Raw genomic sequence first — 25,467 nt, forward strand, 5'->3', positions numbered from 1 at the left:
TTTGCTAGAACCGTTTTGGGTCTTGCAGGCCCCTGCTAATAAGTGTGCATTTGGGGGGGTTGAGAGGCAAGCAGGGCACAGTTACGGCCGCCCCTTTCCCTGGGAGGGAGGGGGAGGAAGGCTGAAGGCATCCCGGACGAAGGGAGCCCTTTGCAAACTCTAGCTAAGCAAACCAGGCGGTCCGTTTTGTAACGTGGTTCCTTTGTACTGTTCTTTAAAGGGGGGGGGGGTAGGAAATCACCTTGGCTTCCTCCACTGTATCCGTGACGTTTTCTGTGTTTTTGTCAAATAAATTATTCTAGTTTATTAATCTTCGAAAAATACAAAGTACTCTCGCAGGGTCCCTGACTTCCTTTGTGTCTCTCTTACTTGAACCGGAGTTGTTTTGCCAGAAATGCCCACGACAGACAGGTATGACTAAAGCAGCCTCCCCCCCCCCCGGCCTGGTGTCTTCCAGATGTTTCTCCCCAACCTCAACTTCCTATCGAATATTTTGTTGCATGTAGTGTCAGCGCTGAAAAAAAAAGAGAAAAGTCCCCATGGAAAACAGTAATGCGGAGCGGCGGGGTGAAATAAAAGCTGCAAACCGTTGAACCAAATTACAGGTATTTTTGACTACAATTCCCATCATCCACAGTATGGCAGCGCTGAATGATGGAGTTTGTAGTCCAAAACTTCTAAAAGGCTCCTGGCTGACTATGAAGTCCACACTTCCCTTATCTCAGTCCATGGAAGGATAGATTCCGAAAGCAAAATGATACTAGCGTTTTGGGAAAAAAACAAAACTTCTTGCAGGTTACATGTACACACACATCACAGGAAACAATAGGAGCAGAGTGTTGTTGCCCCAAATCCCATTCCCTCCATTGAGTTCTCCTGTTTCCCCCTCCATGGTTATTCGTTGCTTCCATGGCAGAGCGCCACAAATTCAAACATCCGTCTCAGCAAACGTCTTCTTCCCTGATGTGGCATCTTGAGTTGGTGGTGTCTGTTGCAATGCGACATCTCCTCATCAATCGCCTCCCTCCAGAGTCCAATTTGTTGCTGTTATTATTGCATTTATATCCCTCCCACCTTTTCCTCCCAGGAGTTCAAGGGGGCGTACACACTGCTCCCCATTTAATCCTCAGAATAACAACCCTGCAAGGTAGGATTAGGCTGAGAGGCAGCGGCTGGCCCAATTTCACCCAGGGAACTTCATAGCTGCGTTGGGATTTGAACCCCTGTCTCCTGTGTCCTTGTCCAGCACTCTAACCACTACTCCACACTGGCTGCCCAGCGTGCCAAAAACATCACGTTTCCCCCCTCCCTCCTCATTGAGTCTGGCAGCTTTCTCTGCTCTAAAGACGGTACGGAGAGAGTGGTTTATTCCTGGCTCAATGACAAAAAACGGGGGGGGGGGACACTTTTTGCATGTTTTGCTAATGGTGAACACTCACTTGGGGGTAGCCCTAGAAGGTGCCACATTCAAAAGGCTTCAGGAAGAAAATTAAAACCTCCCAGCTTAGGAAAACTCATTTATTGTTAAACTTAAGTACGGCATTCCAACTGCCAGGGCTTCACTGATAAGTTGGTCTTTTGTTTTATTCACTGCTTCGGATTGTATGAACAAATAGAGCCATAAAATGGGTACCTAGTGATAAGGGAGGTCTTCAGGAAAAAAGAGTGACGAGGGGGGGGTCTACACCCCATTTTACAGGGCTCTGTGTAGTTTGCACTAGCCCAACGGGCAAAGCTTAAAAACCATCCTGCAAGCAGCCCATAAAACTGTTTGAAGGTGACGTCCTAAGGGCAGGCAAGGACCCTCTGAGACCCCTTCCCCTCTTCCTCTGCTCCTAAGGGGGAAGAACAGAACAGCCCATTTGCGTCCTGGAGGGTCACTAATCTCACGTTGATCTTAGCCACCCCTGAAAGCCAGAATGCAAAGATGACTTCTACTGAACAACTTTGACCGTACCTACAATCTCTTTAAAGGGGGGGGGAGCAAATCCACTGCAGCAATACTTAAGAAGCAGAAGGGGAGGCAGCCCACAAACGGCTTTTCCCCTTTGCTGATGTCAGCAGCTGAGACCTACAGAGCCTAATTCTCTCCCCTGCACAATGCCTGCACCACCAATTTATTTAACTCCTATATTGAGCCACCACCGGATGAAAAATGTCCTCTGGGCGCGTAGGAGCCAACTTCTAGGGGCTGAGGGGTCTTCGCACCTCCATAAAATATTTGAGGGGACCAAGCCCTTCCTAAGTTACTGGGTAATGCCATTCAAATGGGGGGGGGCTGCATGCTACACATTGCAATTGATTAAGGGGGAGTAGGGCTTACCTACTGCCCTCCCCAATATTATAGTCAAGTTGGCACACCTGTCCAGGCGGGTCAGAAGTAAAAACCAGAAACATAAAACAGGACACCGAAATGTAACGCAGGATAAAATCAGAACGACACCGGTACAACAACTGTAAAAAGAAGGACAAACCTGGTACCTTAAAAGGTCATTGTGTGGGCATCAGGTTCTCTTTTGGGGGGGGGCAAGACTAAAAAGACCCCCAGTTTTGTAGCCAGCCTCATTTGCTTCATTTTGCCCACTCTGTCCTGCGTTCCTATGTGACACAACTGGCAGAGGTTTGCAGCCACAAGAGTACTGAAGGTATTGGGTTTGGACCTTCTCTCAAAAGACAAATCTTTAGGAAGAACTGCCGCGCAGGGCGAGCTCCAGAAAGATGCAACCCCCCCCCCAAACCCTTCCTTTGCAAGATATCCAATTACTTCCAGGGGGTGCGACTGGACCCCTTCATTTCTCCAATGTGCAGTGTAGAGAACTGGGCTAGCTGGCCACGCAGAGCTCAGACCAGTCCCACACATGCAGCGACCCATCGCTTGCCGCCGACAGCAACGTCCGGGGCTTGGAGGGGTGCCAGGCATGGGTTGTGACGACCGGGGCTGCGACTCCAGCTTTGCCCGCCCCGCTGAAGACGTGCCCTTTGTGGACGAAGGCTGGTTTGGCGTCCTGCACGGACGGGACCCAGTTGTGTGTGTCGTAGACCCGCACAGTTCCGTCGAAGCCTGCAAGGGGGGGGAGGGGAGAGGTGAGCACTTCCCAGCACAGAGGAGGGAGAAGAGGGAAGGAGCATGGAAGGTACCTAACAGGATCAGGGCCCTGGCAAGGGCAGCATCCTGCTCTCTCACAAGCAGGGCGCCTCCATCGCCTGCGGTTCCCACCTGCTGGTAAAGGTAAAAAGGTAAAGTACCCCTGGATGGTTAAGTCCAGTCAAAGGCAACTACGGGGTTGCGGCACTCATCTCAATTTCAGGCCGAGGGAGCTGGCGTTTGTCCACAGACAGCTTTCCGGGTCATGTGGCCAGCAGGACTAAACCACTTCTGGCGCAACAGAACACCGTGATGGAAACCAGAGCACAAGGAAACGCCGTTTACCTTCCCGCCGCAGTGGTACCTATTTATCTACTTGCACTTTGACATGCTTTTGAACTGCTAGGTTGGCAGGAGCTGGCACAGAGCAGCGGGAGCTCACTTCGTCGTGGGGATTCGAACCACCGACCTTGTGATCGGCAAGCCCCAGAGGCTCGGGTTCAGACCACAACCTACCAGCTGGTATTTGGAGGTGAAACTGCACCCCAAATGCGGAGGCTGAACAGGAGAAGGGGTGCAGGCCCCTGCGGCTGCACCTGAGCATGCGACAATTGGAGAAATGTTGCTCCAGCCATGCTCAGAGATTGTGGACCTGCAGAATTGGAAAGGACCCCGAGGGTTGTCCAAATTCCACCCTCCCTACACATTTTAAAAGGGCATAGGATCCTCACAACATTTAAAATGTTTCTCAGCTTGGAAGCAGCTGCTCTGGAGAATGAAGTGAGGTTTTGCTGCAGAGCATGGCAGCTGGGCAAGAGGCTACTGTAACCCATCCCAAAAGGCGCCTCTCCACTGGATAGGATTCCCATTTTACAGAAGCGGAGAACCGTGGCTGTTTTGCCCAAAGCTCCCCTGTCAAGTCAAAAGTTGTGTCTCCAACCAGATAGGGCCCCTGAGGTGGTTGACTTGCCCCCACACCCCATTCCCTCGGGCTTTCTGTAGCCCTTGAGCCAAGACTAGGACACCGGTGGGGACTTCCGGAGGCGGCGCAAAACAGCAATGGCGGTCCTCTTTACCTAGTGAAGAGGGGCTCCGCGAAAAAGGGTTTTCCGCTACGGCGAAGCGGAGACCCATCCAGATAAACCGCAGGCAGAGTGAGCCTGTGGCCGTGGGACTCGGCGGGTGCCAGAAGCCCCCCCAGAAGCGAGGAAGGGACCTTGTAAGAGGCTCCGGATCGTGAACGGGGGAGCGGCGCTGTGAGTTCATCGCTCTTTTCGCGGAAGTGAAGCCGCGCTGCTGTTGCTGATGAGCGCCGACCTTTCTTCTTGAAAAACATCGAGATTGGCTGCAATTTACCCGTGAGTAAGGGGTACCAAAGAACTGATCAAGGATCAACTTAAATTTGTTTATTTTGGCTGAAAACGGGAGGCGAGTAACAGGAAGTCCGCCTTCCGGTCCTGCTAATCGGAGCAAAGCAAAGAACCCGATGCGGGCTGAAGTGTTAAAAAGAGACTTTGAAAGAAATAAGAAGGGGCATTAATAGACTGTGTGTTTTTAGAAAATCGAAAAAGGGTGAAGAAATAAATGTTTTAATCCAGTGTGTTAGAGAATCTTCCTCCTATTGTGAAGAGACGTGGAATTGAAGGGGACAACCGAGTTATTGGACTGCCAGTGTTGCAAATGAGTACTGTCAGGCTGCAGAAACTTTTCTTTTAACATAAACTGTTGCACTGATGGATACACTATCGCTTTAATACTGTTACTGAAACCTCTCTGTTACCTTGTGGCACTAATTCGAAACAGAACTCTCTGAAATCCTCCTTTCTGAACTTGGGGATTTCAGTCGAAATAGGAGCTTTGATGGTGGAAAAGAAACTTTCTTTCTTTTGAAAACCCCCCCTAGTGGATTTGCGGAGACATAGTAGCCTGGGAACTGTATCTTATTGGGATTTTTTGTGGTTTAATTGTTTATATTCTGGACTTGCCTTTCTCATGGACTGAAAGACTATTTGACCTTGAACAGCAGCTGGGGAATGAGTGGCCCAGCGAAAACAAGAGCAGCTAAAGCTAAGGAAGCTTTAGCTGAGGAAGTTAAAGAAAAGAAAAAAGACAAGAGAGCTGGGCAGCTGGTCCAAACAACCTTGATTCACCATCGTAGATCCTCGGTGCCTACTGTGTTGACGGCGCAAGAGGAGGAAGTTGAAACGCCTGCTACAGAAGAAATGGCAGCTGGAGGAACTGATCCAGTCTTGAAACAAATTTTGGAACAACTGGCACTTTTGAATAAGAAGGTGGACGATCAGTCATCTAAAATTGATAGAGCTACATCTACTATCAGCAAGTTAACAGATCAGGTTTCGCAGCACACCCAGGCTATTGAGAAACTGCAAGGAGCTACGGCGGAGAACTACAAATTAGCTGCGGAAGCCAATCAAAAAGCAGAGCAAGCGTGCAAGAAGGTGGAAGAGATCAAAGGGGAAGTAAGACCTCTGAGAAGACAGGTAGGAGAACAGCAAGCCTACCTGTCAATGGTGGAACTGAAAAGTAAGGAATGTAATCTTAGGCTGAGGGCTGTCCCAGAGTTGGAACAGGGCAACCTAGAGAAATTCTTGACGGAGCTGTTTTCTAAATTTTGGGGGGTTGAAGAAGATAAAGACTTCAAGATCGTGACGGCCTTCAGACTGGGAAGATCGGTTAAAAAAGATAAGTCCAGAGACTGTTTGGTTTGTTTGAGAACAAGAGAGGAAAGAGACAAGATATTAGGCCAACACTTTAAAAAATCCCTGGAAGTCGAAGGTAAAAGGGCAGAAATTTATAGAGATATTCCTAAATATTTGTTGGACCTTAGAGCCACATATACAGACTTGGCCAAATTGTTAAGATACAACGCAATCCCATACAGGTGGGAATTTCCTCAAGGTCTGTCATTTACCTATAAAGGAAAGAAGGTAAGAATCAAAACGCCAGAAGACCACCAGAAGTTCCTACACGATAACGAGGAGGACCTCCAAAAGAGAGCCGCAGATTCTTGGCCTCCACCACCGGGATTACCACCAGGATCCATACCATCTGGAGGCGGCCCGGCACCACAGCTTCCGGAAAAGGAAGACAAATTAGATACCCAACTGTGATATCCAAGAAGTAGACCGGGATGTCTCTGCAGCTTCTTAGCTGGAATATAAATGGCGGGAATTCTCCAGAAAAACGCAGAAAAGTATTTCATATTTTGAAAAAAGAACAATTGGACATTATTTGCCTGCAAGAAACACATGTGACAAGACTCCATAGAAAAGTGCTAATTAATAAAAGGTTAGGCCAAGAATTTATTTCATCGGATAAAGTTAAGAAAAGAGGAGTGGTGATCTATGCAAAGGAGAACTTGTCCCCAAAATTTGTATTTAAAGACGAACAGGGCAGAATTTTGGCAATTGAAATCCAGACACAAGGAGAAAAGTTTTTAATTCTAGGAATCTACGCCCCAAATGATGGAAAATCGGAATTTTTTAAGAAGCTGCATGAGATTATGCTGGACTATTTGGACTATAACAACATTATCATGTTGGGAGATATGAACGGTGTCGCCTCAGTGAATATGGATAAGTCACAAAGTGCTAATATAACGAAAGATGGCAGACTTCCAAAAACCTTTTTTGAAATGACTGACAATTTGGATTTGATCGACATATGGAGGATCAAGAACCCTCTAGGGAAAGAAGGAACTTTCTTTTCTGAGGCCCATATGACATGGACGCGAATCGACCAAATATGGATAACTAGAGGGCTGGCACCTAAGACCAGAAAAGTGGAAATCTGCCCAAAAACCTGCTCCGACCACAACGCCTTGAGAATGGAATTGAGACTAAATACAACCGGATCGTTCAGATGGAGAATGAATGACGCCTTGTTAAGAGATCAGGAGATTGTTAAGAAGGCCCAAAAAGTTTTAAAGGACTATTTTGAAATAAACTTAAAGACAAATGTGGAAAAAAGAATAATTTGGGACGCAAGCAAAGCAGTGATAAGAGGGTTTCTAATACAACAGAACACGATTAAAAAAAGACTCTGGAATGAAAAGAAGGAGAAGATCTTGGAGAAAATAAGAGAAGGAGAGAGAAAACTGAGATCCAGGCCCAAATCGAAGGAAGTATTGAGAGAAGTGAAGTTTTTCCAGGCTCAATATTCGAAACTGATAAATCAAGAGGTGGAATGGAAAATTAAACAAATGAAACAAAGATCCTTTGAATCTGCAAACAAATGTGGAAAATTGTTAGCCTGGCAGTTGAAAAAGAGACAAAAACTTAACACAGTTACAAATCTAGAGATTGAAGGGAAAATGGTTCAGAAACCCGAAGAAATCAGAAGGTCCTTCCAGAAATATTTTAAAGAACTCTATTCTCAAAGGCCACAAAAAAGCTCAGAGGTGGACCAATTTGTCATAACTAATGGATTACAAAAAATACCCCAGGAAATGAGAGCAACCCTGAACTGTAATATTACAACCCAAGAAATTGAATGCGCCATTCAGAACCTCCAACTGGGCAAATCTCCGGGACCTGATGGGCTTACTTCCAAATATTATAAGGTACTGAAGGACTCATTGACACAACCATTGTTGGAAGTTTGCAATCAGATTATGGAGGGGAGGAAGGCACCGGAAACGTGGAAAGAAGCCTTCATCACGTTGATCCCGAAACTAGAATCTGAAAAAACTCAACTTAAAAACTACCGTCCTATCTCACTCCTAAATGTGGATTATAAAATTTTTGCAGACATTTTGGCAAGTAGGTTTAAGAAAGTCTTAAATGAAGTTATTCATAAGGACCAAGCAGGCTTTCTCCCTGGTAGGCATTTATTTGACAACACAAGAAACATCATTGACATTTTGGAGTTTTTACAGATTAATTCAAACACAAGAGCGGTGTTGATTTTTATTGATGCGGAGAAGGCCTTTGACAACATTTCTTGGCGGTTTATGAAGAAAAATTTGGAAAGGATGGGAGTAGGGCGGGGGTTTGAAAATGGAATAGAAGCAATTTATTCAGAACAAAAGGCTAAATTGATAGTAAACAACGTGGTGACAGAGGAGTTTAAAATTGAAAAAGGGACACGACAGGGGTGCCCTCTATCTCCTCTGCTGTTTATTTCAGTTCTGGAGGTGTTACTGAATATGATCAGAAACGACCAGTTGACACAGGGAATTGTGGTCGGAGAGAAACAATATAAACTGAAAGCTTTCGCAGACGATTTGGTATTAACATTACAGGAGCCAGCCTCTAGTACTAAAAGAGCGTTAGAATTAATTTCTGATTTTGGTCGGGTGGCGGGATTCAAGCTGAATAAACAAAAAACTAAAGTTTTAGCAAAAAACTTGACAACTACTGAAATAGAGGAGTTCAGAAAAGAAACAGAACTAAATGTGGTTAAAAAAGTAAAGTACCTAGGGGTCCATTTGACCTCCAAAAATTTGAATTTATTTAAGGACAACTATGAGAAATGTTGGTCAGAGATAAAAAGAGATCTGGAAACATGGTCAAGATTAAAACTTTCCTTGTTGGGCAGAATAGCTGCTATAAAGATGAATGTATTGCCGAAAATGCTATTTTTGTTTCAGTCCCTCCAGGTCGTGGATAAGGTGGAATGTTTTGGAAAATGGCAGAGGGATTTATCCAAATTTGTCTGGCAGGGCAAAAAGCCCCGAATAAAGTTTAAAATACTAACAGATGCGAAAGAAAGAGGGGGGTTTGCCCTGCCGGACTTGAGGTTATATTACGAAGCTGCAGCCCTCTGCTGGTTGAAGGATTGGATCTTATTGGAGAACACCGATGTCCTTGACCTGGAGGGATTTGATAATGCTTTTGGGTGGCATGCATATTTGTGGTATGACAAGGTTAAAGTTCATAAATTGTTCAAAAACCATATTGTCAGAAGGGCAATTTTCATGGTCTGGTCAAAATATAAAGACTTATTGGAGAGTAAAACTCCGAGGTGGCTCTCACCGATGGAGGCCAAAGCACGTAAAAGACTCAATATGGAGGCCCACTGGCCTAAATATTGGGAAATAATTGAAAAAATTGGAGATAAATGGAGGTTACAGAGTATGGAAAAGTTAAAAAACAAGGTGCGAGATTGGTTGCATTATGCTCAAATTCAGGAAGTTTTTAAAGCAGACAAAAAAGTGGGTTTTCAGGAGGAAAAATCGAAACTAGAAACAGAGTTGCTTGAGCCAAAATCCAAGCTAATTTCGAGAATGTATAACTTGCTGCTTAAATGGAACACACAGGATGAGATTGTCAAATCCTCTATGATAAAGTGGGCACAGGATTTGGGGCATAACATTATGTTTGAAGACTGGGAAAGGTTATGGAACACCGGAATGAAATTCACGGCATGTACTGCCTTGAAGGAAAACATTATGAAAATGATATACCGGTGGTACATGACCCCAGTCAAGCTTGCAAAGATATATCACCTGTCTGACAATAAATGCTGGAAATGTAAGGAAGAGGAAGGGACATTTTTACACCTCTGGTGGACCTGCCCGAAAGTGAAGGCCTTCTGGGAAATGATACATAATGAACTAAAAAAGGTGCTGAGATTCACCCTACCTAAGAAACCGGAGGCCTTCCTTCTGGGCATGGTAGACCAGAGGATGGTCAAGAAAGATAGAACTTTCTTTATGTACGCTACTACAGCAGCGAGGATTCTGTTGGCAAAGCACTGGAAGACACAAAATCTACCCACATTGGAAGAATGGCAGACGCAGCTGATGGACTATATGGAGTTGGCTGAAATGACTGGCAGAATTCGAGACTCGGGAGAAGAAGAAACGGAGGAAGTTTGGAAAAATTTTAAGGACTATTTGAAAAAGCATTATAAGTTGTATGAATGTTAAAAAATGCTCCTTTCTAGGAAGGTATAGCTTCAGTATCGGCAAATTTTTGAATTGATAAATAAGACATTATAAGACAGAAGTGAGGTAACGAAATATTTTTATTGTGTGGAAATTAAAAATTAATGCAATTGTATCGAAATGTTTACATCAGATAACACGATAAAATGGAAGATATATTGTTATGTACAAAACAAGTTAACAATTTGCTGAGGTTTTGGTTACACAGGGAATGCAGTGCTCGGGAGATGGGGGAAGTCCATTGGATTCATGGAAGTATGTATTTGAAAGTGGAAATTTGTTTATTAAAAACCTAATAAAATATTTAAAAAAAAAAAAAGACTAGGACACCGGTGGCACTGTGGTCTAAACCACTGAGCCTCTTGGGCTTGCTGATTGGAAGGTCGGTGGTTCAAATCCCCGCGATGGGGTGAGCTCCCGTTGCTCTGTCCCAGCTCCTGCCAACCTTGCAATTCGAAAGCACACCAGTGCGAGTAGATAAATAGGTACCACTGCAGTGGGAAGGTAAATGGTGTTTCTGTGCGCTCTGGCACTCGCCATGGTCCTCCGTGCGGCAGTAGCAGTGTAGTCCTGCTGGCCACATGACCCAGAAAACTGTCTGTGGACAAACGCTGGCTCTCTCGGCCTGAAAGCGAGATGAGCACAACCCCCGAGTTCCCTTTGACTGGAGTTAACCGTCCAAGAGTCCTTTACCTTTAAAGCCTAGGCAGCATGACACCAGCAGCTAAATTTCTCCCCACCCTCCAAATTCTGGCACAAACAGGACCAAAGAATTACCGCGATCTCTGCCCCGCAGGCTTACCTGAGACGGCCAGGTGTTCTCCAAGCAGAGGGGCAAAGGAGACCGAGAGGAACCCTGCCCCACACAGGCCACCCGTGGGCACACAGCACTGAGCCATCTTCACAGCTCTCGCGGGGTTTCTGAGGTCGGTCAGCATGACACGGCCGGCAGAGGAGAGGCGGGCCACCAGCCGCCTGTCCCCAGAGGATGGCAGGGGACCGCAGCAAACTCCAGCACACCAGCTCTGCCCAGGCAGCGCCTCAGAGACCTGGGCATCCTCAGCGACCCGCAGGAGACCCTGCGGCTGCCTGGTGTCAGCCAGGAACAGCTGCCCCGTCATGCCGCAGGCCAGGACGGCGGCTTCGTCCAGGAACTCCAGGGTGGCAACCTCATCGGTGTTTGTGGAGCCTACAGAAGGAAACAAGAGCACAAGGGGATCGTGGAATTGTAGGCTTGGAAGGGACCCCCAAAGGTCATCCAGTCCCACCCCCAGCAATGCAGGAATCTCAGCTAAAGCATCCAGGACAGATGGCCGTCCAAACTCTGCTAAAAACCTCCAAAGAAGGACAGAGCACCATCTCAAATGGCTCTTCCCGTCAGAAAGTTCTTCCTGATGGTGATTCGGAATCTCTTGTAACGGCTTCAGGCCAACTTTTGAGGGTCGGATCAGTAGCTGGGGCATGGGACTCTTAAGATTAAAAGGAGACTTTTTTAAAAAAAAAAAATATTGATTTTCCAATAAAAAAAAATCCAATTAATACCGTATTTTTCGTCCCATAGGACGCACCTAGTTTTTTTGGGGGGAAATAAAGGGGGGGGGAAATTCCTTTATTTCCCCCCCAAAAGCAGGTCGGGGAAACCGAACCAGGTCGAGGAACAGCGGGATGGCGGCGCTGCGCCTCCCTGCTGCCCCCCGAGCTTGTGGGGCTGGCCGATGTATGTCCGGCGCGCGGGGCGCTCTGCTTCAGGGTGCCCTGCGCGCCGGGCGGCAGGCTGCTATTCGCAGCGTGGGGAGCCCTGCGGGGAACTCCTGCAGGGCTCCCCACACTTCCGATGTCTGTCCGGCGGGCGGGGCGCTCTGCTTCAGGGCGACCCACCCACTGGGCGGCAGGCTGCTATCTGCAGCGTGGGGAGCCCTGCGGGGAACTCCTGCAGGGCTCCCCATGCTGCGGGTGTCTGTCCGGCGGGCGGGGCGCTCTGCTTCAGGGTGCCCTGCGCGCCGGGTGGCAGGCTGCTATCCGCAGCGTGGGGAGCCTTGCGGGACCTCTCACAGGGCTGCCTAGGCTGCGGATGTGTTCCCGAAGCGCCGGGCGCCCTGAAAGCAGAGCGCCTGGCGCTCCGGGAAGCAGGCTACTATCCGCAGCCTAGACAGCCCTGCAGGAACTCCCGCAGGGCTGCCTAGGCTGCAGATGTCTTCCTGAAGCCTAGAGAGCAAGAGGGGTCGGTGCGCACTGACCCCTCTCGCTCTCCAAGCTTCAGCGAAAGCCTGCATTCGCCCCATAGGACGCACCCAGATTTCCCCTTCATTTTTGGAGGGGAAAAAGTGTGTCCTATAGGGCGAAAAAAACGGTATATCCAATCATAATTCTCCAATTAAAATAAAAAACTAAAATAAAAAAGACCAAATTATAGTCCAGATTATAATTATTAATTTTTCGGGGCTCTCCGCGGTCTCCGAAGCGTATCTCTGCATCTCAGTGCTGCCTCTCCTCACTGTTTCCATATTTTCCACATCTGCTTTTTAATTCTCTGTCCCTGAGTCCAGGATTCTCGATCACGTCAAACATCATCTAGAGGGGGGGAGAGTGCGATCTCCAAAGGCTGATCGATCTCCAAATGACTGATATTTGTGGAATACGATTTATCTATATTGCAAACAGCTTTGCCTAACATTCAGACCGTGGGAAGTCAAAAATATTAAGATTACAATTTGGAAGACAACTGGACTTTTTATTTTTGTTTTTATTGCGTCTCCACCCCCATCGTTCAGCCCAGACACTGAGGTCCAGCTCCGAGGGCCTTCTGGCGGTTCCCTCATTGCAATAAGTGAGGTTACAGGGAACCAGACAGAGGGCCTTCTCGGTAGGAACACCCTCCCTTAAGAAGTGAAGGAAATAAGCAGCTATCTTATTTTCAAAAGACATCTGAAGGCAGCCCTGTTTAGGGAAGTTCTTAATATTTAATGCTGCATTGTTTTTAACACTCGATTGGGAGCCGCCCAGAGTGGCTGGGGAAACTCAGCCAGATGGGCGGAGTATAAATAATAAATTATTATTATTATTATTGAGGGTTTTATCCCGCAAGACCGAAGGCTACCTGCCACGAAGATGGTTCTCCTGGATTCCATCTCAGTCACCTGAACATCGCTGACCCGCAGGCCATGAAGGACCCACGCCGATTTGGAGAAAGCGGTTGCAATCTTTGCCCAGCAGTGCGCCTCTCCTCGTGTGGTGCAGACAGTGTAGAGCGGCTTAATAACATCTAGTGGGGAGGAAGGGAAAATACAGTTATCCTCAAGATATGGCTGCGTGTGTCTCTACGCTCTCTACAACCCCCACAATCCCTGAGCACTATCTGTGCTGGCTGGCGCAGGTGGGAATTGAAGTCCATCAATATTGGGGCAGGGTCTCTATACAATCACCAGCAAACTGGAATCTGGAACCCAGAAGCGCCAGCTAAGGCCGAGCGAAGACGGTCGGGTGCGAACTGGAAACTCACCGCTCTTGCGGTGCGCGTTTAAGGAATCCCGATTTAACGGCTGCAGAAAGGGAGATGTAATTGTGGATTGGAGAATCTTATGACATGGAGGAATTGGATAGAGGAAAGCTCTCCTGTAGGGGTGCAAATATCCAGAGTGTGGGGGTCAGGTGGGATTACTATGAGGGATTGTGAAATATGGAGCAAGCCATTGTGTCCGCGATGACTGGGTTTGATTCATTGACAATAGTTTCTGATCGAATCCCACAAGCCCCCGCACCTCTGCCATTTGCTTTCTCGATGCCTGACAGGCACGTATAAGCATTCTAAATACACAGACCAGTTGCCGGTTGCTTCATCAGGCATCCTGGGTCATAAAGATAGAAGGCAGCTTCCTTGACGTAGCTATTGTTAGTTTTGTTAATCTTAGGGCCAGGAAGAGAGTTCACAAAGAGAAGTTAAACTCTACCCATCCTTCCTCTCCTGTTTACTGCTGTTTATGACCTCTGGAGTTTGCTAAAAGCATTCCTCCTTCCTTCCTATTTTATTTACTTTGAACTACATATGCATGCTCAAGTAGGAAATAAGTTTCTTTGTAGTTAAAAGAATTTCTTCTGATCTGACTTTGTCCCACGTGGGTTTTTTTGAAATCCTCAGAGGAAATCTGAACACTGTGTAAAAAGTTCTTTTGTGAATAAAATGACCTGGGCCAAGGGGTGGAGAGAGAATTATACACACTCCTCCCAGAGTCTTGCTGGTCAAGCCCCGTATGTATTTTATTAATCCTTCCTTGCTTTGGGAATGCTACACTCTCCTCCCTCCTTTTATAACACATGACCTCGCAGACATTCGGTGAATGTCAGAGAACTCAGGGCATGCAGCAGAAAGCTGTTCTTCAAGAGTTAAACTGTGGAACTCCCTGCCACAGGAGGCAGCCATGGCCACCTGCTTGGGTGGGTTTAAAAGAGGATTAGGCAAATTCAAGGAGGAGGAGAGGGCAATCGAAGGCTACTACTCAGGATGGCTCTGCTCTGTTTCCAGAGTCAGAGGCAGCAATGTTGCTGAATCCTAGTTGGCCGAAGCCACAGGAGGGGAGAGTTGTTCTTGTGCTCAGATCCCACTTGTGGGTTTCCCAGAAGAGGCATATGGTTGGCCCCTGTGAGAGCAGGAGGGCTGGACTAGATGGTCCTTTGGCCTCATCCAGCAGCCTGGCTTTTGTCACATTATCATGCATCAGAGACCCCCTTATGTTAATTATAAAGTAGAAAATATTAGTTTCAGCCTTTCAGGCACGTGGCAAGCCTCACGGTGCAGTGAAAGGAAAATAAACTATGTAGGTTTTCTTTTGAATTAGGGTTTTTTGTACTGGAAACTGCCCTGCAATCTTCAGATGCAAGGCACTATACAGGTGAATTTAATTAATAAATAATAATAATAATACATCAAGCAGTGACTTGCTGATTGACGCACCTGTTTCATCCTGCCCCACGTGCCACACCTGCAGGGAGCCGTCTGATGGGCCACTTGTCACCAGCAAGCTACAGCCCCAGCAAAAAAGAGTTAGGAATGCTTGGGAAAGGCGCAGGACCACTCACACACAAACCCTAGAAAGAGGCATCCCTGACATATTGTCAATAGAGAACCCCAGTTCAGGATGACCAAGGCTCCAGGCTCCCAAGGCTGTCTGCACAGTCCGCTCTGCACTGCAAGGACACTAGAACTATGTTTCCGTGTATAAGACAAGTATTTAATACATGTTACGGAAAAATCTAGGTGCGAGGTTGCTCAGTCCCCCAGCTGGTTGGGCAGAGCCCGCGAGTCCCTGCGGAATAAAAGAAGGAGTCCAGCCACCAACCGGAGCAAATAGCTGTAGACCAAAGTTTATTGCGCAACAGGTTCAAATACAAGATGGGTGACACCTGGCTTGAGAGCAGTACATGTGAAAAGGATCTAGGAGTCTTGGTTGACCACAAACTTGACATGAGCCAACAATGTGACGCGGCAGCTAAAAAAGCCAATGCAATTCTGGGCTGCATCAATAGGAGTATAGCATCTAGATCAAGGGAAGTAATAGTGCCACTGTATTCTGCTCTGGTCAGACCTCACCTGGAGTACTGTGTCCAGTTCTGGGCACCACAGTTCAAGAAGGACACGGACAAACTGGAACGTGTCCAGAGGAGGGCAACCAAAATGGTCAAAGGCCTGGAAACAATGCCTTATGAGGAACGGCTAAGGGAGCTGAGCATGTTTAGCCTGGAGAAGAGGAGGTTAAGGGGTGATATGTTCAAATATATAAAAGGATGTCACATAGAGGAGGGAGAAAGGTTGTTTTCTGCTGCTCCAGAGAAGCGGACACGGAGCAATGGATCCAAACTACAAGAAAGAAGATTCCACCTCAACATTAGGAAGAACTTCCTGACAGTAAGAGCTGTTCGACAGTGGAATTTGCTGCCAAGGAGTGTGATGGAGTCTCCTTCTTTGGAGGTCTTTAAGCAGAGGCTTGACAACCATATGTCAGGAGTGCTCTGATGGTGTTTCCTGCTTGGCAGGGGGTTGGACTCGATGGCCCTTGGGGTCTCTTCCAACTCTATGATTCTAGGTTCAAAGAGGAATTTTGAACCCCGAGGATGGGGTGACAAGGACTTTTAAAGCTTTCCCACCATATCCCAGAATACAGTTCGTACAGCATCATTGCTAGATCACTGACATGTCACCAAAGGGGAGGGGTAGACAGGGGTTACACTAGTTTAACCTTGGCAAACATGTCCAGACAAGTCCTTGGTACAAGATTAGCATAAGCAGACATGGCAGGGCAAGACCCAGGTATAAGATCAGCATAGGCAAACACCTCTGAAGTCCCACCACCCAAAGTCCAATAGAACTTCCTTTGCATGTCTGGACCCCCTGGCAGGTCTGGTGATGGGATTAGGCTTCCCTTGGAGAACAATTAGCTCAGCTCTGGGAACTTCCTGGGGTAGGAGGTATGGGCAAAACAGGTCCGCTGGTTATTGGCTACTGTGGCAATTGGGTGGGTGATTGGCGATTACGTTTTGCAAGCGTGCAGATGATTGGTGGCTTTGCCGATGTGTGTGTGATTGGCTGTTGCGGTCCTGCAGGAGAGGGATTTTTGGCAACCCCCCCCCCCAAGAAAGCTCAACAACTCTGTGCAATTTCTCCCCCCCCCATTTTCTCTATTTTGAGTCTTATACATGGGGGCGTGTTATACACGGAAAAATACGGTAATTTAGGTACCACTTCTGTACCGAATGCTCTAGGCAGGCTTTGCACATCTAGATAACCAACAATCAGAAAATAAGGATTTTCTTAATCTTATTTTTCTTTCTCTTTTAACCTATTTTTGTTCTCTTTATTTCTACCCCCCCCCCCGGCTTTTTGTGCTTTTATTGTATCTAGATAATATTCCTTTAAGAAAAGGAAAGGATATTAAGTTCTGTATTTTTCTCTATAAACCTTAATAAAATTAATATATTAACCAGCAACCGAGAGGCCAAGTCCTTTTAGCACCACTGACCTGGTCTTTGGCACGTGCTTCAGCATGTACACCGGGTGATCGGAAAATCCACCATGTTCAACCTTGAAATCTCTTTCTGGACATAAGCCCTGTTTAAAAATAAATAAATTAAGGGTTCCACCCGAAAACCACCCTGCAGCTAAGGATCCATGCCTGGGCCTCAGCAGAAAAGAGACCCAGGAGAGCATTTGCACAAACATCTATCTCTTCTGAAGTTGGGGTGTGGGCCCAAATGGGGAAGGGAATCGCCAAAGTATTATCATTAACATTACCTGGTTCTCCTTTGCGTAAAGCCTCTGAGGCAGGAGAAGCTGGAGGATTTCATTCCTTCTTCCATTTTCATACCCGGCCACACATATACCTAAAGAAATCAGACCAACATTGTTCCTTTTTAAAACATTAAGTTTTTTTTAAAAAAAAAATATGGGGCATCAAGAAAAATATGGGGCATCGTGCCCAAGTGTCAGCTGGTAAAAGCTAAAGGTAAAGGACCCCTGAAGCTGGTAATTGATCAAATTACTAGGAATCTGAATTCGTAGAAAACAAAACAAAAAGTGGGAGCAAAAAAATGCCAAAGAGAAAGAAAACAAAAACCTCACTTTTTTCTCCCGTCCACTCAATGACTCTGGTGGGATCGTGAAGCTCAAACAGGTGGAGATCGTTGTACCTGGAAAGACGGGAAAAGAGACGTGGGAGAGAAATGCAATGAATGGGTGGATGGACAGACGGATGGACACTGAGTGACTGGCATGGCTCAAAGGGGCAGGGCAGCCCTTGCTCCCCAGTGGCCACGGAGGCAAAGTGGGGGCCCAAAGGAGGAGCCACCTCTTCTACCCTCCCAATCTCCCCTCCCTTTCTCTTCCCCCTCCCCTCCCCCTCCCCTCTTCTTCTCCCCCCTCCCCTCCTCCCTCCCCTCCCTTTCTCTTTCCTTCTCCCTCCTCTTCCCCCCTCCCCTCCCTCTCCTTTCCCCTGCCTCTCTCCCCTCCCCTCTTTTTCTCCCCCATCTCCTCCCCGATCTCCCCTCCCCCTCTTCTTCTCCCCCTCCCCTCCTCCCTCCCCTCCCTTTCTCTTTCCTCCTCCCCCCTCCCCTCCCTCTCTCCCTCTCCCCTCTTCTTCTCCCCCTCCCCTCCTCCCTCCCTTTCTCTTTCCTTCTCCCTCCCCCCCCCCTCCTCTCCCTCTCCTCTCTTTCCCCAGTCTCTCTCCCCTCCCTCTCCCCCTCCCTCTCTCCCTCTCCCCTCTTTTTCTCCCCCTCCCCTCCTCCCTCCCCTCCCTTTCTCTTTCCTCCTCCCCCTCCCCTCCCTCTCCTCTCTTTCCCCTGCCTCTCTCCCCTCCCCTCTTTTTCTCCCCGATCTCCCCTCCCTCCCCTCCCTCTCCTCTCTTTCCCCTGCCTCTCTCCCCTCCCCTCTTTTTCTCCCCGATCTCCCCTCCCTCTCCCCTCCCCTTTCTCTCCCCCCCCCCGCTGACTCACAGTTTCAAGGACTCCAGCAGCCACTCCTCCTCTCCCTCTTCTTCCTGTTCTCCTTCTCCCTCCATCCTCCTTTCCTCCCAAAACTTGCAACCGGCGCGGAGCCAGGGCGGCCCGTCACGTGAGAGCGCCCCGTCACGTGAACCGGCCTCCTCCACGTGTCCGCCCGCTTCCCTCCAATCGCCGGGCGCGCGGGGTGGGCGGGGCCTCGCTTGGGGAAAGCCCCTCCCCTCCCGGCCAGCTGCCAGCGAAGGAGCCGCTCGACCCAGGCGGGACCTCCGCGCTGTCCTCTGGGGGCCCCGCGGCTTTCGTGGCCTTTGGGGAATCGGGGGGGGGGGGCTCGCGTGACTCTCCCTCCCCCGCCCTATTTCATCCATCACAACAACCCTGCAAGGTAGGCTAGGCAGAGAGGCGGCGACTGGACCCCCAGGTCTCGCCTCCTGGGGGGATTCGAACCCGGGTCTTTCCCAGAACCGCTGCTCCACACTGGCTCTCGGTGGGCTGGGTGGGCCTTTGCCTCTTCTCGGGGTCCTGGGTTCAAGGTGTTGCAGGAATTTATGTATAGGTTGGGGGGGGGTTGCCCCTCCAGCAGATCTCATGCACATGCAGCCCACTACCAAAACCAGCACAATCGCTTTTGTGACTTTTGTGATTTGTCCCCACAAAACAATTCATCAGTTTCTTCCTATCGATTCAAAGGGCCTCTGCTGCAGAATATCAAATGTAAGAATTCACTGATCAATGTACCTGTGTACTGGCTCACTGGGAAAACTTCAGAAATTCATATAGACATAGCAAAATAAAAAAATTCCTTCCAGTAGCACCTTAAAGACCAACTAAGTTAGTTCTTGGTATGAGCTTTCGTGTGCATGCACACTTCTTCAGGAAGGAATTATTTTATTTTGCTTTGACTATGGCAGACCAACACAGCTACCTATCTGTAACTGGTCTTCTAGACATGTGAGCTCATCTACTCAGCAGCCCCTCTGCCTGAGTGATAATCCCTGGCATCCTGATACCTGAGTGCCAGACAGGTAGCCATTCCAGAAATAACAAACCCAGATGAAGACAAAAGGGTGTGATGAACTTGGCTGGGAAAGAGGGAAATGTAAATATCTCTTTTGTTACACTTGATGGGTGTTTGGTGGAGGGCAAGGGGAACCATGGGGCAGGGTCCAGGATGCTCAGATTACGGCCACCAGACCTCCCCTTTCATGATGTCACCATGATGTATAAGTGATGTAGTTAGGGGGGTGTAACATGGGGATGCAGGTGGCGCTGTGGGTTAAAGCCTCAGCGCCTAGGACTTGCCGATCGAAAGGTTGGCGGTTCGAATCCCTGCGGCGGGGTGCGCTCCCGCTGCTCGGTCCCAGCGCCTGCCAACCTAGCAGTTCGAAAGCACCTCCGGGTGCAAGTAGATAAATAGGGACCGCTTACCAGCGGGAAGGTAAACGGTGTTTCCGTGTGCGGCTCTGGCTCGCCAGAGCAGCGATGTCACGCTGGCCACGTGACCTGGAAGGGTCTCCGGACAGCGCTGGCCCCTGGCCTCTTAAGTGAGATGGGCGCACAACCCCAGAGTCTGTCAAGACTGGCCCGTACGGCCAGGGGTACCTTTACCTTTACCTTTAACATGGGGATGAGCAGCTAATAAAAAATTGGGGGCTCTTTTGTTTGGGGCTTCCATCTTGTTCCACCTTGTGGCAGGTGGAAGTCCTGTTGCGACAGTCTTCAATCAAGACAAGCCAACTGGCTGCTGTTTTGCTCTGGTATTCCTGGCTGGTGTCCTTGTTTTTTTGTCCAAGGGAGCCTTCAGATTTCTCCGTTAACAAAGGGAAAGTGTTCCAGTTACAGATAGGTAGCTGTATTGGTCTGCCATAGTCAAAACAAAATAAAAAAATTCCTTCCAGTAGCACCTTAAAGACCAACTAAGTTAGTTCTTGGTATGAGCTTTTCGTGTGTATCTGAAGAAGTGATGGTGCCCACCGTGGGTGAGAAGAATTTAAAACCATATGTTTTTAAAAAGTACAACAATTTAAAATGCCGAAGCAGATTGAAATTCACATCAAGAGTCTCAGCATCTGGGTGGTTGTTGTTGTTTAGTCGTTTAGTCGTGTCCGACTCTTCGTGACCCCCTGGACCAGAGCACGCCAGGCCCTCCTGTCTTCCACTGCCTCCCGCAGTTTGGTCAGACTCATGCTGGTAGCTTCCAGAGCACTGTCCCACCATCTCCTCCTCTGTCATCCTCTTTCCCAACATCAGGGTCTTTTCCAGGGAGTCTTCTCTTCTCATGAGGTGGCCAAAGTCTTGGAGCCTCAGCTTCAGGATCTGTCCTTCCAGTGAGCACTCAGAGCTGATTTCCTTCAGAATGGATCAGTTTTTTCTTCTTGCAGTCCATGGGACTCTCAAGAGTCTCCTCCAGACCATAATTCAAAAGAATCCATTCTTTGGCGATCAGCCTTCTTTATGGTCCAGCTCCCACTTCCATACATCACTACTGGGAAAACCAGAGCTTTAACTATCGGACCTTCTTAGCGTGGGAGACGTTAAGAGGGGCAAATTCTTGGAGGAGGCGGCGGACATTCGGTGGCTCCTCGCCAGGGCGGCTGTGATCTGCGGCAGTGCTTCTGGCTGTTGGGAATCCCAAGCAGGGAAAGGGCAGCTGAGATCACGTCTCGCTGCAGGCTTCCCACCATTATTATTTCATTTACTAATTTGCACACCGCCCACACTGTGAGAACAAGAAGCTGGACTAATGATTCATCAGTATTGCATTCAGGTGTCTTTTGCACAACAGCCCTGCAAGGTAGATGCAGCCGAGAGATTGACTTTATACCTACTGATGTGACTCAGTTGTTTGCCAACCTGGTGCCCCCTCCAAATTCTGATGGGGGACTGTCCCGAAGTGTCTGCAGTCCTTTCCTGACCCAGCACCTCTCCCCACCTGCCCCCATGCCCCTTTTCTCCCCGCCATTGCAGCCACTTGCCAGCATTTAAAACAAAAATGGAGAAAGCGGGAGCAGGTACAATGCAGGGGGTTGGTCTAGATGACCGTCAGGGTCCCTTCCAGCTCCACAATTCAATGGTTCTTTGTGCATGGGGGAAAGGGCAAAGATGCACTCATGTACCAGCTAAACCAGCTTTCTTCTTCCTCTTCTGTGGGATAGCTCAGTTGGCAAAGCATGAGACTCTTGATCTCAAGGTCATGGGTTCGAGCACATTGGGCAAAAAATAATAATCCTGCATTGCAGCGGGTTGGGCTAGATGACCCTCAGGGTCCCTCCCGATTCTATTATTCTTTCCTTGGGTTCTGCTTCAAGTGGCGCTTGGGAGCAGGGTTTGTCTCTTCGTAGGCTTTGCACCACCGTGATCTGAATGTACACCCTGCCTATTTTTCAAATCCGTCTGAAGCAGTAAAACGACGAAATAATATATAAAGTGTCTGCGGTACATAAAAAGTAATGGTGTGAAACTTTGGTTAACGTAGCAAGCCCAGAAATCAATTAAGCAAACGGAAACAGCAGTTCATAAAGCAGCGATTTAGAAAGAGAGGGAGAGCGAAAACAGACAAAGGAGCACAAAACACTCCTCTAGAGGTCTTTCTTAAACAACCAAATGCCTGGCGATGGGTTTCATGCGGAAGGGCATTGCACAAGGCAGGCGCCATCACCGAGAAGACCCTGTTGCTTATCATTGCCTGCCGTCCCTCTCACCTGGAGCCAGGCCTCAGATACTGGATGGAGCAAGCAGATAAAAATGGATGAAATAAGGTGGGCTGCAGGGTCCTCAGCTCCTAAGCTGTTTGGGGCTTTAAAGACACCATTTGAAATAAATGACACACATCTATTTGGTCCTGCCTTCCAGCATAGGGTTGGGGCATGTGGTCTTTTTGGCCAGGACTCAGGCAGAAGCCTAGAACCAGTTCACTTTCCTGGCAATTCTCAGGGCCTGGGAAAACAAAGAGTGACCTTTGAGCAGTAGGGTTAGAACCTTTTGACCCCCCCCCCCCAAAAAAGATGATTTCCTGTATCATAAAGGGATAAATTTATGCTTAAAAGGGGACTGATTCCTCTCAGTTGTGAAAAAAGGGCACCCCAAAATGAAAAGTTGGAATCACCATATAGGTAACATTACTACTCATAAGTATAAGCACTGCAAAAAACAACAACAACAACTTAATGGATCTGTTTAGAACTTTTACATCTGTCTGGAACTTCCTAAAACTGTATTGGAGCATTGCCGGATCCATCCATCCAGATCGCAGGAAGTAATCCGTGTGCATCACACAATCAAAGCAAATTTTATTGCAGCAGAAGCAAAGGCCAACTGCAACCTCGGTTTATTCTAAGCAACAATGTACAAAACGTTGTGCGAGTATTAGAGAATTAGCCAGCTCTATTTTTCCTGTATTATAAGACGCGCTCTGCATATTACACAACACGTTGTACAGTTACATATACAAACACCGATTGATTTCGAAGTGAGCTTTTTCCAAGAGATTTGGAAATGACAGTTCATTCCTTTGTTTTTTTAGGCAAAAGTGCACAGAGGAAGTGTGCCGGCCTCCAAAAGGCTACACAATAGCCATAAATTTCGCCAAAGGTTATGGGGGTATCAGCAAACGCTTTGAAGCTGATGCCCAGACGTGCCGGTGTGTGTTGAAGCCAGCCGAACAGAAGCTGGAGCCAGCTGGAGGTCCTGCCTGACGGTTCGGAGGCAGAGGAACTCGCTGGGAGAAACTGGTCTGCTGAGTCGGGTGCCGGAGAGCTACTACTGGTTACGTGAGTACTCTGGGCCCCGGGGGAGAAGATGGCAGACGGCCATGAATCGTACGCAGTGCCCTTCGAAAAATTGGACGGAAAAAATTGGGGGAAATGGAGCCGGAAGCTGAAGGCCTGGCTGATAGCCAAGGGCTTGTGGGAGGCAGTCCTAGGGCCTCCACTACCCCCACCAGCGGCCGGTGCTTCGGCAGCAGACATTGCATCTGCTCACGCTTCGCAGAGAAAAAATCAGAAAGCCCTGGGAGCTATTGTGCTCAGTTTGGAGGGTTCGCAGCTGCCTTTGGTGGAAGGGCTGGACACTGCTCATGAAGCTTACCGAGCATTGGAAAGAGTGCACCACAGGACCACAGCTGGGGCAAAGATACACACTACCAGGCGCCTGTTTGAGATGAAGCTGCGTCCTGGTGACAGCATTAGAAAGCATGTGACTGAGATGCTCTCTGTGTTCAACCAGCTGAGGTTGTTGCAAGTGAACTTTTCTGAGGAGCTGAAGGTTTATATTTTGCTCAGCTTTCTGGACAAAAGTTATGACAATTTGTGTCTAACTTTGGAATCGATGGATCCTCAAGCGCTGACGCTTTCTTACATCACAGGACGTTTGGGGGACGAGGAGGAACGCCGGATCAGAGAGGGCAGGGCTGGCACGGGGGGCTCTTCCAGTTGGAGGGGGGCCAGGCCAGCGGAATGCACGGTTCAGGCTTTTTCCACTCGTCGATGCTTTGTTTGCAATTCTCCTGACCATCTGCGTCGCTCCTGCCCCCAGAGAGCCAGAGAGGCTGTGCAGGATGTTTCCAAGGTTGTTTCCCATGGGAACCAGCCATGGCAGCCAGTCCAGGAGGGGAGGCAAGCGTGGGAAGGTGCAAGGAGGACGTGACTCAGGGAGCGAAGACGGTCCTTATCACTTAACAGCCTCCATGGCAATATTACGGGACAACTCCAGTGAGGAGAGAGTGCTGCGCTGGGTCATAGACTCTGGAGCCAGCCGGCACCTGATAACAGAGACACCTGCTGTCGAGATGTGGAACTGCAGGGCTGTTTCAGCAGGGAAAAGAATGGAACTCGCTGATGGGACGCAAAGTCGTTATCTAATGTGGCAAATGTTTATTTTTCTGTCTTGCAGGCGGAGTTGGAAGTCTACGTGGCACCTGGGATGAAACATTGTCTTTTATCTGTCCCTTGTCTCTTACAGGAGGGGTATAAGGTGTGCTTCGAAAACAATGTCTGTACAATTTTCAGAGGGGGGAAGCAACTGGTCAGTGTTGCAAAAGGGGAGAACAACCTCTTTGTTCTGGAAATGCCTCTGAAGGGTGAGGAAAATGCTGGGAAAGCACAAGCAAAGTGTGCAACCGATCCCACTCATGTTTCATGTGCTTGTGTATGGCACAAGAAAACGTCACATGGTTCTTTAGAAGAGATCCAGATGTTGCAAGAGTGCACTAAAGGGTGCAAAATAGTGGAATGTGGCAGATCCCTAAATTGTAGGGCATGCAAAATGGCAAAGGTAAAAGGGTGCAGTTATCCCAGGGTGGAGAGGGTAACCACAAAACCTTTTGAGCTTGTGCACACAGACCTTTTTGGTCCCATGCCAAAGCCAAGTCTGGGAGGGGCCAGGTTTCTGCTGACGCTGCAGGATGATTTCAGCCAAGTTACTTGGTCTTATGCGCTGAAATTGAAAGAAGATGCACCACAACTGATCAAAGACTGGGTTGCAGAGGTGGAACTAAGGTTCTCCACCAAGGTGAAGGGGTTCAAGAGTGACCAATGTGCAGAGTTTACTGGGTCTGCTCTGCAGGAGTTCTTTCGCCAGAAAGGGATACGTCACAAGGTGACGGCTCCTCAGGAGAGGGGCGTGGCAGAGCTCAGATGTGAAGCTCTGGTTCAAGCAACAGAGGTTCTACTGTGTGACTCTGGTTTGCCTCAAAGTTTTTGGTGGGAGGCGATGAGGACGGTGACCTTTACGACTAACAGGTCCTACAATTCAGTGGTAGGTGAAACCCCACATTTTGTGCTCTACGGAGAGAAGCCGCAGGTGCATTTCTTCCGTGTGTTTGGGTCACCAGCCTTGGTGCCGGTGCCAAAAGCTCAACAAAAGCAGGGTGGCCCTAAGTTCCAGAAGATGATTTTCTGTGGCTATGAACCTGCGACAAAGGGGTGGAGGTTTGCATATCCAGAAGGTGATCAGACCAAGCTTCTGATCAGCAAACGTGCTGAGTTCTGTG

The 25,467-nt window shown here is 48.4% G+C and overlaps 1 protein-coding gene across 1 annotated transcript; it reads right to left on the bottom strand.

Annotated features, from left to right (window-relative positions):
* Positions 1-1,504: 1,504 nt before the first annotated feature.
* WDR73 (WD repeat domain 73) lies at positions 1,505-18,621 on the bottom strand. The gene is made up of 8 exons (XM_081909999.1): positions 18,474-18,621; positions 17,605-17,672; positions 17,278-17,366; positions 17,006-17,094; positions 14,944-15,011; positions 13,093-13,257; positions 10,798-11,184; positions 1,505-3,061 (listed from the first exon to the last, which is right to left on the bottom strand). Exons 1-8 carry the CDS (start codon positions 18,536-18,538, stop codon positions 2,823-2,825), a joined length of 1,170 nt encoding a protein of 389 aa, XP_081766125.1. The 5' UTR covers positions 18,539-18,621; the 3' UTR covers positions 1,505-2,822.
* Between the last annotated feature and the right edge of the window lie 6,846 nt (positions 18,622-25,467).

Source organism: Podarcis melisellensis (assembly GCF_964234715.1).
Source record: "Podarcis melisellensis genome assembly, chromosome: 4".
NCBI classification, from domain to species: Eukaryota; Metazoa; Chordata; class Lepidosauria; order Squamata; family Lacertidae; genus Podarcis; species Podarcis melisellensis.